This window comes from Oreochromis niloticus, linkage group LG13 (genome assembly GCF_001858045.2).
Source record: "Oreochromis niloticus isolate F11D_XX linkage group LG13, O_niloticus_UMD_NMBU, whole genome shotgun sequence".
NCBI classification, from domain to species: domain Eukaryota; kingdom Metazoa; phylum Chordata; class Actinopteri; order Cichliformes; family Cichlidae; genus Oreochromis; species Oreochromis niloticus.
In genome coordinates this window covers 14300032-14314402 of record NC_031978.2, presented here as the reverse complement: position 1 = coordinate 14314402, position 14371 = coordinate 14300032, and the positions used below count along the sequence as shown (strand labels likewise).

The following is a 14371-nucleotide window of genomic DNA, read 5'->3' as shown; positions in this document are numbered from 1 at the left end:
GCTGTGCGGTGTTAATGCTGAAATTACATGCTGAGTAATGAGTGATGGGCCAAATTACAGGCTGAACAATGAATAGAGGCAGGCAGCTCTTATTAGTCTCCATAGAAAGCCATTGATTTATGAAGCGCCTTGCTCGGTGGAGTTACTCTCCTGAAAATGATATCTACATTGAGAAGTGATGTTCTCTATTAAGTCGTTCCTTCCCCCTTTACACTGCTCTCCTCCTTTCTTCCACTCCTCCCCTCCTTCTCTCCTATGCCCTCCCTCCCTCGCCTTGTCCTGCCTATGAGTGTACACATGATTGTTTAGAATCAGGCGGAGCTGTAAGGAAACCTTCAATTACCCATTAGGACTGTCAGACATAAAACGCCCTGCTCTCACCAAAGTCTGGGTTATGATTCATTTACTTTGTGCCTCTGATTCATCGCCCAATATGCTTCATGCCCCAGATTACTATTTGAGGGGTGGGAGAGATTAATGGCTCCATGGGATCTGCTGCCGTATTTCACACGGCCAGTGTTGCAGTACAGTTGGTGCAGAAGGGTGAAATGACGGCAACTTACACTAGATCAATGTGTGGACAGCCTTTCACAGATTATTAAGGCTCTGTTAGATTAAAAGACCGCCGCTATGTAGTTTGCTTTAGTCAATATTCTCAAGCAGATAAAAAGGGGGAGGGCCCCTCTGAAGAATCCTCAGACTGATGTAGGTCATCAAGGCTTTTAATGGAATAGCACTTAGTGGCACAAGTGTCAGAGGAACTTGTGTCGTATAAAACACTGTCTGACCCTTGAGGTTTGGATTTGGAAATGACTATTTTACTGTAAACTCTAACTCATTTCTCAATTAGTTTAGCCCCCACAATGCTCTAATTTTCACCTTCTCTCGTCTTTCTTTCAGCCCTGAATGAGCCAACCATCGACTATGGGTTCCAGAGGCTGCAGAAGGTCATCCCCAGACACCCCGGCGACCCTGAGAGGTTACCAAAGGTCAGTACAGTGTCTCTGCTGCACTGAAAACCAAAAGAACCATAATGACACAGAGCGGTCTGGGTTATAATTCTTTGACAAATAAACAAAACAACATTACAACCAAGCAGAGCAGTATGACCCAAAACTCTAACAGATTTTCTTCACATATGTGGCTTACCCACTAACCAGCGTGGTAATGGTATTGGTTTTGTGTGTGGAGAGAGGCGTAAACTCTCTGTGTGGTAAAATAGCTCAATCAGGCGTTTTCCTCTCCAGTAGTCTGTGGAGATGGTAATCTGGTCAGAAACGACGTCTGCACCCTCATTACCCCACTCATGTTTTCCTTTCATTTTCTGCAGCTCGATTTGGTTTAATCTTTTGTTTACAGAACCCTGTGCCGTAAACCCCCTAGTCTTACTGCGGCTAATAGACAAAGACTGCATGTTATTATGCTTTGGCTTTCTTATTGTTTTCTTTTGAACCTTGGTGAAGGAGTTGAAAGCCACATCAGTTTTATACACACCGGTGTGGCACATAAAGACGCTGGCATATTGAAAGACGAAAAACTTGGGTGCAAACAGTGAGAAAAAAAAAAATCCCCTCCCCTGCAGAACCTCTTTGATTCTTTTATTCTTTTTCTCCCCTTTGATTCTTGCGCTCTTTCCATTTCCGATTGATAAAATCTATCTGTGTGTTTTCACTAATTGCTACCCTGCCAGTAACCATTTTGATGACTGACGTTCCAGATGTGTCAAGTGTAATAATATGACTGATTAGTACTTTCAAAACCCCTCGGCATGCAGTAAAGTGGAGGCCACCTCAGAGTTTTAATAATACTGTAAAACCTTTAAAGACCTTATCTATTAAATCCCAGCATGCTACACCGCAATATCATTAATGTCCAACGGACAATTTAATAAAGAACAGACTGTGTGGTAGCTATAGACATTTGACCAAGGCAATGTGGAGAAATGGAACATCACAGCTAGTCCCTGGTTCAGTATATGAAGTGTTTCAATTAGACCCAGTCCCTGTGGAGACAGGAAACAACACCTAGACATGAAATGTTACTCTAATTTCAACTGTAAACGTAGACCAAAAGGTAAAGTACACTTACCCTTTCATATCCACATGACTCGTTCTATCTCCGCAGGCATCACCGGTCAGTCTAGCCGCACTGTTTTTATTTTATAAAGTCACCCAGTGTCTTTGTGAAATCCACATCTTGTGAACAAAGAGAGCAACAGTGTTAAACACAGCTTTATTACAGAGAAACCCTCCTCCCTTTTTTCCTTTCTTTTCTTTCTCTTCTTTTTTTCCTTGAATACAAAGTGTTGTTGGCTCTGAGACAGATTTTGACACTGAACCCAAGATTAGTTTCCTGGGTGTGCGCATACTTAATATAGCATGGTCTCCCAGCCTTTGCATGAAACAATCACAGAGTGAGATGAAACCCTGCACTTCCAATAAACAACATAAATATTTGATTTGCTCTCTAATGGACCCAAATATGGGGTTCAGGGGGCATGTAAATGATCCCACCAAGTGATTCGTCATTGTTAAGCTTGCCATCTGAGGGTCAGCTCTCGGGGTCAAAAGCACATTCCCAATAAAACAGCCCGCGGCGGGCCGAGGCTGGCATGTACATTTGGAATGAGAACAGAAACGGCATATAGAGAACAGCCATTACAGGGTGCAGGTGAGGTAGGGAGACTCTATAAAAAGAAGATAAAGCTGGAGGACGCGCGGTGTGCATTAGCAGAAAGGCAAATCGACACCAAGCCCACTCACCACCTCTACTCCCCCCTCCCATGACTTCACCCTCCAGTTGATAATATTACTCCACTATTGATTTCCACCAGCCTTCTCCCTGGGACCAGTAAGACACGTGGTAATTGTAAGGAGACAGAAAGCCAATATGGGAGTGCTCATGGATAGCAAGGGATGCACGCTAATATTGTTGCTACACAGAGAAAAAAGGGGGGAAGCTGCCTCTGATTGAAGTTTACCTCGTAATTCTAAGACAACATCGTAGATGACAGTCTGACCCTGTGGGAGGAGTGGAGATATAAAAATTCAATGCAAAGTCCAGGGTGAATATGAAAGTAATAAGTGTGAGCAGTCAAGTGATGAGAAAGGAGATTGGTTTGCGGGCATCGCGTTAAGTGAAGAGAGACTTTGGAATTCACCCTCCCTTTTAAGATCTTGTTATAAAACAATTTTCTATTCATAATATAAAAAAGACAATTTATAATACCATTTTGTGCCCTCTGGCAGTAATGGACAAATAGACTGGATATCACATTATATCACACTCAATTTCTCTCTTCTGTAACAAATTAGATTCATTATGAAATTAAAAGTGGAAACTCAATATTGTTTTATTATTAAGCTGATTGCTTTGGATTCTTTTCTTTCCTCCCAAAATGAGCATAAGCCCATTCTTTTCCAATTCTTTGTGTAATCCACAAGGAGAAAATATTACAAATGTGTTCATGTCAAGCAATTACCCATGTATTTAAATGAATCTCTCTTCCTGTGCTCTTTGAAGTACCTTCATCTAATGGCCCTATGCTTCTAAATGCATTCATTACCTCAGGCTAGAGCTAACAGAGTAATTGCCTTACAGTTTTATAATGGCATTAGCACTCCAAGCTACATAACCTAGGCCCTTTTTTATTAACTGTGATAATATAAATACAACATCCATGTTAATCTACTGCTTGAAGAATCACATTCGGGCCATTTTAGACCACATCTCCTTATTGTTAGATATTTTTTATAACACATCATTTGATATGGCTCCCCCCCCGCCCCCACCCCCACCCCCCCGGTCGCCTTTTTTCTCAGCAATAACATAAAACGGCTCCTAAATCTTAGGTGATCTGTTATCTGAGCAGTCCCATTTAGACAGTTGCGGAACACGAGACCTTTATGCAAAGCATGGCAAACAATAGAAGGAATCTGTCACGCATTTGTCACAGAACAACAGAAATCATTTGAAGCCTTTAATTGTTTCAATTTAACATGGTGTGTTCTGATATGTCTCCATGACAAGAAAGCCAATTACACTTATGCTGGAGCAGTATTGAGATTTACATGGAAATGCCCTCAGAACACTATTCCGTGTTAATCGTATTCACAGCGTGAGCTGATACGCATGAAAGCGTCTCGTCAGAAGAAAACAAACTTCTTCCTTGATTGGGTGCAGCACTTCTCATCATCCTCGGATATGACTAGGTTGCCACTTAAGCATAGCCCTGCGAGTCAACTTGGTTAGTTAAGACACCACGCGGTAAACGACAGATTAAGGATGAGAGGCAATATCGTTTTCCTCCCTCCTTTTTCCAAGCTCTCCTTATGTCACTGCTGCAAAGTACCATATGGACAAGGAGGGAGAGGACGTTTTACAGAGAATGAAACATGGCTTGCAAACGCGACAGTCTTAATTGCTTTAATTGTTGTTTAAAATTGAGAGCCATGTAGGAGATCTTGAAATATGATAGAATAGATTATTGGTAATTATTAACTGCAGACAAAAAGAAAGAAAACCACTTTATCTCACTCAGCAAGAGAGAGAGAAATCTGTTCTGCCTGATGAGAACACATCAAGACAGCTGGTCCTCTCATTTAGTCTACCTGCCTCACGACAACCATAATTCTTTATTTGTATGCAAACTAGATGCATGCAACGTTGAGCATACACACCAATTTCAGAGGTAAATGCCCATTCTAAGAGCCACCCATCCGGTAACTTGGGGTGGATTAAGCGATATGTTTCTATAAGAGAGCATGGCATACGCTGGAAGTGGCTTCTACAGTGATTCATCTTGATAAATCAAGGACTGTGGTAGATATGCTCCTCTGGATGAAAGGGCCCATACACACGCTCCATACACACTACATACGCTGTGCCTTGGAAATGCAGGCCAAGTCTTGGAGGCCGCTGTTTGAAGGCGCGAAGGCTGTGTTTACATTCATTTATGGCAGCTGCCGTCTTAATCCCACACTGCTATTGCCAAGTGATGGAACACTTCAGACAAATTACCGGGGCCCGCAAAAGAAAACACAGCGAATGTGGGAAGAAAACAAGCGCCATCTGAGATGTTTCTGGTGACAGATTTGCATTGCTTTTAACCAGGGTTCTAACAGCACAGGCGACAAATCTCTGCTCTACAGCAGGTGACAACAAGCGAGCGTTTTAAAACACACGCGAGAGCCGTGTCTGCAACTTGCCTTTGTCAGATTATATGCACTCTAAAAGGAGGAGAGGATTTTTCATTGAGCATATTGCCTTCTGTATTATAGAAAACAAAGAGAGCAGCCTGGTTGCTTGAGAGGGATTTAATTGTAAGTGCTGAATTCAAAGAGCAGATAAAGATACACAAACGGGCCAAACCCCACCTTGCTGAAAGCCCGAAAGAGAGTGGGGGGGAACGGGATCCGGGGCCAACTCATTTTCAGTGTTAAGAGCCAAAGCAACACAGCTAATCCGCATTGTCAAGCGGGGGCAAGCATGCAGACATGGATAAGACCACATCCTGAGCATCCGTGTCCCCAAGGCACAAGCACCCAGCTCTTGCTGGATGGGAAGTCATTTGTGAAGTCCTTTGCAACAGCCAGTCAAAGAGGTTAATTGAAAAATTCCTTAATGTCATTACAACAGAACTAGATTAACCCAGAGCTAATTCACTTTATTGTTCTGAAGAGAGGGGACTCAGCGGTGAACTCAGGAGCAAACGTGAAGCCCAGAATCAGGGGTGAGGTGTTGTTTTTAAAGGACTATGCCAGTTTAATTAAGATAGGGAACATTATTCACTGCTCTGCATGGTTGGAAGGAGTAAAATGGTAGTGCCATATAAATGCAGCTCTAGTGCCTCTTAAATCAAGGTGGCTTTTATTTAGTGTTTGAATATGTAAACATTTCTAAAGCTCCCCGCGACCCTGCTGCGCAATGCTGCTTTTGATATTTTCTGTTACTGTACGTACCACTGGGCTCTCCAATGTAATCTCTTTAGGTTTTAACATTTCCTCCCACTGCTTTCCTCATCAGGAGGTGTTACTGAAGAGGGCGGCTGATCTCGTTGAAGCCCTGTATGGAATGCCTCACAACAATCAGGTCCGTGTCCACACAGCTGATTTAAGCATGCTTGTACCTCTGCTAAGTAAGAAACAATTTAGTATCACCAAAGGGTATTTTTACCACTATATCTGGAACAATGTAGGCTACGTGCATTGTGAGTTAAGCATATAGTCATGAACCATGCATCAAAGCAAAAGCACAGCTATAAAGAAAAAACAAAAAACAACAACATAAATAACAAAACCTTCCCCTGTGCTTCTCAGGAGATCATTCTGAAGAGGGCAGCTGACATCGCAGAGGCCCTGTACAGCGTTCCCCGCAACCACAACCAGATCCCCTCTCTCGCTAACACAGCCTCCCACGGCATGATGGGAGTCAACTCCTTCAGCAGCCAACTAGCAGTCAATGTGTCTGAGTCACAAGGAAATGACCAAGGTATGAGATTTTGGATATGGCTCTGCAATTCAGGTGGGTTTCCAAAGTGGGGTGCGGGGACCTGGGGGCGGGCCCTTGAGGGGATTCCAGGGGGCTTGCAGGAAAATGAGAAATAGTTACATTTCCCTCCTTTTTTCTTATTAAAGTAAGAAAATTGAACAGGAATTATGTCTGAATGGTGGGTTCACAATTTTTTCTTAAAAGGGTCCAATTAACATGTCAACTTCTCTTCTTATTAAACTGGCATCTGCAGCATGTGTTAATATAAAAATCTCACTGCAACAGCAAAACTCCATTGTTTTTTTACTGTAATTAGCAAACACTCCACATACATTAAAAAATATCCCTCTCCTTTTTTTCTTGTGTTGTTCAGTGGGTTACAGCCGGAACACCAGCAGCGTGTCCCCCAGGGGCTACATCTCCAGCAGCACCCCACAGCAGTCGAGCTACAACACCGTCAGCAACAGCATGAATGGCTACGGCAATGCCGGTATGAACCTGGGAGTGCCAAGCTCCCCTGGGTTCCTCAACGGATCCTCTGCCAACTCCCCATATGGAAGTGAGTAGCTTGCCACTATCGCACGCTGTAGTAGCACTAAGCTGCTGCTGATTTAATTCCAGCTCCCACATTCGTTTTCACTTCTATGAATCATTTCTGACGGGGGTTTATAAAATTACCGATGGTGATAATATATTACCGGTTATTCACGGGGGCTTGTTTAGTTTTAGCACTTTGGAGAACACGCGCGCAGCTTAGAATCAAAGAAATATTCATTTTGTCTTTCACCGTTTGCCACCTGTGTTTGTTCAACTGGGCAAGATGTTGATGGTAGGGGCCTGTGAGTACTGATCGTGTATCCCCCCTGGCAGTAATACTATCCCAGCCTTACCTTAACTGCCCTCTCCCTCTTGAGCACTACTCACAGCACGTTCTCACTCTTACCCTCCCTCCTTTCCTTTCCTTCCCTATCGTCTCCACAGTTAAACAAAAGAGCGCCTTCGCCCCTGTGGTCCGACCCCAGGCCTCCCCACCCCCCTCCTGCACCAGCGCCAACGGCAACGGACTGCAAGGTGAGCCCCCCTCACCCCCTCATCCCTTCCCTACGGACTACTGGTCAGATACCGCTGCTCAGGCCTCTGTCCGGTTTGGTGAGGGATTAATCATTACAAATATATGCATTTTGACAGGCCAATTTACACCTTTCAGTTTACATTCAGACGCACACACTCACACAGAGCATGCCTTTGCACACACGCACAAGCGTAGGAGCGCAAGCGTCATCCCGCGTCTTCGCCAACATTCACACAAACATACATCCTTGTTGCCCTTTTATACAAATGATCCCCTCTGATGTCGCAGGAAAAGACCTTCCCAGAATTGTTTTAGTAATTATGTTTATTAGGTTTTGTGCATGTGTCATGACCAACATGATTGCTTTGAAAACAAGCTTAGCCGTAGTGTGTGCCCCAAGATTAATAACATTGGGCTTAATGAAGTGGGAAATTAAAGTTCATCTTGCTACACGTTCATACTTATTAATACATGTTGTGCAGAAATTAATGAGCAATGCCTTGCCATCATCTGCGCTGGCAAACTTAAAAGCATTTCAACCATGACTCTACAAATATACTCAGAGCAATATAATAATATATCATCCCAGCACTTCACTAGTCGCCTAATTGTTAAAACGTGTGAAAATACTGAATATATAAACTCTCAGGGTGAGGTACAGTTGCTAATGATATCCTAAGCAGATGGTCTCGATAAAATAACGGAAGCTACCTTTGATCTTGCCTAATCTCTCTTGGATAATGACGCAGAGGCATAACTTGGGGAATGTGGAAACGTAGGACTAATGTGCCGCTCGGTGTTGGAGAGTCAAGGATAAAGAAGAGATGATGGGAGGAAAGGAAGTGATAGGACTGAATTCGCGGAGAGGAGAGTCTGGGTGTCTGGTACTGTAGCATTGTGGCATTGTGGGAAGTGACCGTGTTGTTGCTCTGCCGTCACCACGGCTGTGTCTCCTGGGAGTCTGGGCCAGTGTTTGCTATTACCCCAATGCCAGGAGAAATATCACACATAGCAGGACTGGCGTGCTGGGGGCTGAAATGTCAGAGCAGGAGGGAGGTTTTCAAACTCTCCCCGTTAGGAGGACACGCAGCAGCAGGCTGGCGGACACGGCAAACACTCACAGGCTCATACGCAAACAGGCACATTAAGGCTTACATTCACGCACTTGTGCACTGTCAGATGGCCACACACACACACGCACACACATGCCATGCATGCACTAAATTACAACACTTTAATAGTATTTCATACTTATATCCATACCTGCTTTAGCCTAATAAACTAATCTCCGTTACCTTTCTCTCTCTTTTTGTCCCCAGCCATGTCCGGCCTAGTTGTCCCTCCAATGTAAATGCACTTTCGTCATCTCAAGCACCAGTCTACACACTACCACTTCACAGGGCACCCCCTCAGCACACTGCAAAAGGCTGGTGCAATGTATAGTCCACCGCTTGTTCTGTTTTTAAAGACGAAGAAAAAAAAAGAAACAAAAGAAAGACTTTTTTTGATTTTCATTGACTTTCACAGCCTACAGAAAAAAAAAGGATTTCATGATGAACAATATTTTTTTTCTGTGGGATTTTTTTTGCTTTTTGTTTATTCCCCCACCCTCCTCCCGTTTTATCACCCTTGAAGAGGACACAGGATGATGAAGTGTTTATTTTGTATACCTGTCGGGTTGCGCTTCGGTCTCGGATTTGTCCAATCAACCACACGCTCAATACTGGAAGGGACTCTGTGGACTCACCATCTGGTTGTAAAGTAAAAACACTGATGTACAGTACATTTGCCAATGAACTTGTTTGCCTCAGAAATTGTTTTCTGTTTCAACTCTCTTTTAATAGATTCACAACACTTGTGTGTCTTTATAATGTGACTTTTTTGTATTTTTATGTGTGAGAAAAATACACAGGGGCCAAGACAGTTTGAATTTCAACTGGAAAATATATGAGATATATAATGTAGAAAATCGATCATAAAAGTACAACAAATACGAGTAAAAAGGGGCAGGGCTGGGTGGGTAACGTTGTATCATGTTTCATTCCTGCATTTTAACTTAAATTTTGTAATTTATTGTAGCTAGAAATCATCTTCAAAAGTAAAAAAAAAAATCCTCTTTGATTCAACAAGCACACTGATGTGTACAAAACACTGCTCTGTTGATGAATATGATGTACTTCCATGTCTAGAGCTTCCTTTTAAGCAAGTGTGTTTTGCCATGTTTTTCAACTTTTTTGCTAGCACTGTATATTAATGCATTCCTAGGCTACTGTGAAGTCTGTTTCTTGTTGATGAGGAGCAGTCTCCCCCCTCCTAGCTCCAACTCCCTTATGTGTTTTATATGTGGTAAAAAAAAAATTGTAGACTATTGTGATATTGCCAAACTTGTGCTAAATATTTATACATCTGTCTTTTTCATGTTCTTTTAGATCAACAAAAATGGAAAAAAAAGAAAAAAAAAAGAAAATTACAATCCATTGACAATGTAGGAGTATAGTAGTTCATTGTCATATTTCTGTTCAAATACACACTTGCGCTCACTGAGGGAAATTTTGTAACATATCAACTATAAATAATGTATTTATCTCTGAAATTTTGTATATTGCTTTTCATTATGTATGTATTAATCGTCATGCCCTTAATATAGTGATGCAGCACAGATAATTCAGCCAAGAACTGTTGCCTTCATTTGTTTTTCTTTTTGTATTTGATGAAATGCAATGTGCATATATTTCATGTGTATCCTCAAAATTTGTGTTACTCCGTCAAGACTCTCTGTCCATTTTTTAAAGGGGAAGTCAAACTTCATTGTTTATTTTTGTATTGATTTTAAATTATCTATACAGACCATTTTGGAGAAAACTTTGTTGGTTGTATTGTCAAATAAATTGTTTGTGACCCATATGATAGTTGTTAAGATCCAATAGAGACTAATGTGCATGAGGGACAACCTTGGAGATAAAAAAAAAACACTCCATCTGTGGTTGTATTTTTTTCTGTTTTGTAGAATGTATAGAAGTCATTTTTACTCACCACTTATGACTCTGCCACATAGCTTACTTGTGTTTACAGGGAAGACAAATTTAAAACTGTTCAACATTTGGAATGGAAACAGAAATGAATAAGCGATGTTTTATTAAAATTTTCAGTAAAAACACAATAGCTACTCAACTGTGGACTTCTTCAGTTTGAAGTACAGTTTGGCTGGCAGACAAACTGACAATCAGGAACAAGAAAAAGACAGTAGAAACTTCTGAGGACAAACCTGTGATTCGTCTGTAAGATGTAGTGTTTAGACATTGCTATAGAGATAATTGTTTGACACCTGTGGAAAAAGTGTAACATCCATAAAAGATGAAAACTGCTCTTTACTCATATTCTTTCAGCAAAGCACTCTGACATTGTGACATATTCCTACTGGTCTTTGTATCAGCATATCCTGCATCTGTGGTGCTTCAAAGGTTCATTGTAGCCATTCATAAACAGTGCAAGCTTTTTATTCAAAACACCCCAAATGGGGCTCATTCAAATCCCTCATTTCATTGCATTAAGCCACCTAGTTAATAAAGAATCAATACATTGAAAGAGCAAGGTTATCCTTTGTCTATAAGGGCTGGTATCGTTTTGAACCTCTTATAGTTAGAGCGTTGAAAGGGGGCCGTGGTGAAATCTATACTCATCAAGTGGGTCAAACAGAAGGATAGAAGTGTTTGAGGGAAGAATAGTGGTTCTCCTTAAAAACAACTGAGCATCTTATCTGGCATCCTGAGTGGTCGAGGGGAGCAGGTCGCAAAATGTCAATTTCTCATCAAGGCAACATTGTCCGAGGCCACCTCTGCCATAAATGCACAATTAAGCGGCGTCAACCTGAGCGCCAATCAGCATATCGCAGCTTATTATGTCAAACAGCATGCGCAGATCTGGCAGCACCGGAGATAGTCCAGGAGCTGCTGATAGCGCAAAGGACAGATACGCTAAAAAGAGCTATTTAATTTTCAGCCGCCTTGTTCTTCAAATCATTCCCTCGATAATCCAGCGCGTCTGATAACAACAGCCACACAGATACACAGGTTTGGATCCATCTCCTGCGCACTGCCGTGTCTTATTATATAAAAAAAAAACTGTTAGGACAAACTGCACATTTATTTAGAAACCGAACCAAGCAAAAACAGCCAAAGAAAGAAAAATTCTGAGGGTAAAAGTGCAATCAAAGGGAAAAAAAAAAGACAAGCTGAGTTTTGAGTGCTCTGAAGCCTGGCAGGCGAGCTCGAGGTACAGTATATTGTCTCAGCAGGTTTCCCTGTACCCAACAATCAGCCACTGGCTCTGCCACAACATTCAATCATCGTGAGAGCCTCTTTTATTGGAGAACTCTAATGGCTACCCTCCACCATGATCTTAATGTGTGCATTAAATATTTATAAATCCTGGGTCAATAATGCCCCATACCCAAAGCCTGACAGACCCCCACCATACCATGTGGCTGCCTCGCTCTCAAACACAAGCAAAGGTGAAGGGGTCACGCAATCAAAAGAGAGCGAGGCTCACCGCATCCATATGTTGCCACTCTTATCAAGACTTTCCTCAGTACTGGTTATCTGTCAAAGGAAAGAAATATTGAAAGCAATATCGATCTTAACTAGCCTCGTGTTGCCGAGGGCCACTCTTCAAACATCTGCTTGTGCATTGTTATATTTCAAAAAAACCACCTCCTTTCGATAATATAAGCCTGAGCAGTAATATTGAACATCTCTTTGTGACGCGGGCCGCTCAAGCATGACTAATAACCGCGTTATTAACAAGCATCACTTGAGATTTTTACAAGTTGATACGCAGTATACGTACTAAACATTTCTTCACTGGCGTGGGGTTAATTGCGCAGCCTGGCAACTACACGAGTGACTCAGTTTGTTTTGTTTTTTTCCCCTCTCTCTCTCCTTCCTTTTCTTTTTAACGTGACTATATCCAGGCTGCGCTCCTGTGCTGTTCAGGTGAAAGATTGTGCTCTGGTGATAGCGCACACAAAAGAGCGACCGGACAATAAGCCAGTCAATGGAGAGCTCCAGTTGAAAGAGCCACAATGGCCGTGCATGCTGGGAATTGGGCTGGATGATATAAAGGAATGAAACCTTCACTGAGGCCGTGGAGGACAAGCTTTCAGAAAAGAGGTTTTGTTTGCTCTTTATCAATCTGCCGTTTCCCATGAGAAAAAACAATTCAAACTGACCTTAAAAAGGGAATATTACCTTACGTATCCGCTCTCTATGTAACTCTTATTGAGGCTTATACGTTCACTCTTAATGCATTATCCCACATTGATGTGGTAATGCGAACATGGGTACAGTACCCGGACGGGTCGTAAAACGAAAAGCTGGATGCTGGATTTTTTTCTTGTTTGTTTTATCTTCTCTGCTTGATGGGCAGTGCTGAGAAGTACTTTTTTAAGGATTTGCTCTTGGACAGACAGGATTTGTGAAGCCGCTGAGTGATGTGTTTTGTGGAGTGGAAAAAAGTCTCTGCAACTCCCGTGAAGTTCACACATGAGTGGGAAGCTGCTTCTTCGACTCATAAAAGCCGCGCTACTACAGATCACAACTCGGAGATGACAATAAATCAAAATAGGGGGTGTGACCTTTTATGAACGATTCGAAATTTGAATCAAAACTGGGAATCTGACCCACATTAGCGCCGTCTCCCGTCTGTAAATCTGTACATCAGATAAGACACTGCTCCCCTGCTACTGTACACTGGGAGTCAGCTTTGGAAGGAAAACTCTAGATCCTCACAAAGATTTCCACTTCACTCACTGCAGTCAAGAAGGATGAGCAAAGTATCCCAGTGCTTCAAAATCCATTAAACTTGTATTTGGGTGTCATTTGATACTTCATCAATGTTTCAGTACATTTCAAACCCACAAATGCAGGATTTACCCACGGTAGAAATAGAGCATTCACCGTACTTTCCTTCCATGAACTTCACCTAGCCCAAAAATTACACTATAAAGATTGCCTGGTCAGGGAGTGCTAGGCTGCAGTGATAAAATAATATCACTTGAACAGTATTTTTCTGCCACAGTCTCCACCACATAGAGCTCCTTTCATAGTACTCCTCTGTAGTGCTTTGTCCAGTAGTTCTGGATATGATATCATCTATTAATAATGTATTGGCAATGGATTACATAAAAAGGGAGCAGAAATAACATCCAATATTCATGCCCCCTGAGCTTGACTGTGTCCAATCCGTTTGGCCCATAAAACCTTAGCCCCATTTCCATATCCGCTGTGGGTCACAACAGGTCTGCCGCACAAAGGCTCACAGAACAGCTCGACTCAGGAAAAGGGCAGTAAAAATCGGGTGGATTTCTGAACCCTTATGAAACAGCCACCCTTTGGAAAAAAACGTGAAAAAAGCCCTTTTCCGATTTCAGCGGCTGTGAAAAACCTGGTACTGTATTTCCCTCTTTAATTGTCCCACTTGAGAAATTGACGTGCCTCTGAAACATGGCATGAATCTCACAGTTATTGCAGTCCCCTTGGCAGGGAATGTTGATACAACATCTGCATGCTATAGAAAGTAATGGAAGTAGCAGAGGTGGCAGCTGCAACTCTACAGGAAGTGTGCCATTTTCAGGCAGCGCTGCTGTGAGAACCACTAACTGCCAGCCTGGTCTTGCAGGCAGCTCTGATTGCCAGGACACTATGACAAACACGCAGGGGCTGGGAGTGTTGCATCCTGGGGGATGACAGCTTCTGTTTGATTGTCAATAAGGCTCATTAGCAGAAAAAATGGAGAATGTGAAAAGAGATTAAA

General features: G+C 42.3%; 1 protein-coding gene across 8 annotated transcripts in view; it reads left to right on the top strand.

Annotated features, from left to right (window-relative positions):
- The window catches only part of LOC100698009 (transcription factor COE3), a 67836-nt gene extending 56690 nt beyond the window's left edge, over nucleotides 1-11146 (top strand). For 4 of the 8 annotated variants that reach the window (XM_019366739.2, XM_013271650.3, XM_005474236.4 and 1 more), the window contains exons 11-16: nucleotides 901-989; nucleotides 6025-6090; nucleotides 6318-6489; nucleotides 6863-7048; nucleotides 7471-7638; nucleotides 8881-11146. In XM_019366739.2, coding sequence (XP_019222284.1) covers nucleotides 901-989; nucleotides 6025-6090; nucleotides 6318-6489; nucleotides 6863-7048; nucleotides 7471-7638; nucleotides 8881-8912 — 713 coding nt within the window. In that variant the 3' untranslated portion in view covers nucleotides 8913-11146. The remainder of the gene's footprint in view (nucleotides 1-900; nucleotides 990-6024; nucleotides 6091-6317; nucleotides 6490-6862; nucleotides 7049-7470; nucleotides 7639-8880) is intronic. The other 4 variants (XM_019366740.2, XM_013271652.3, XM_003438279.5 and 1 more) reach the window with 1 other exon arrangement.
- Nucleotides 11147-14371: the final 3225 nt, after the last annotated feature.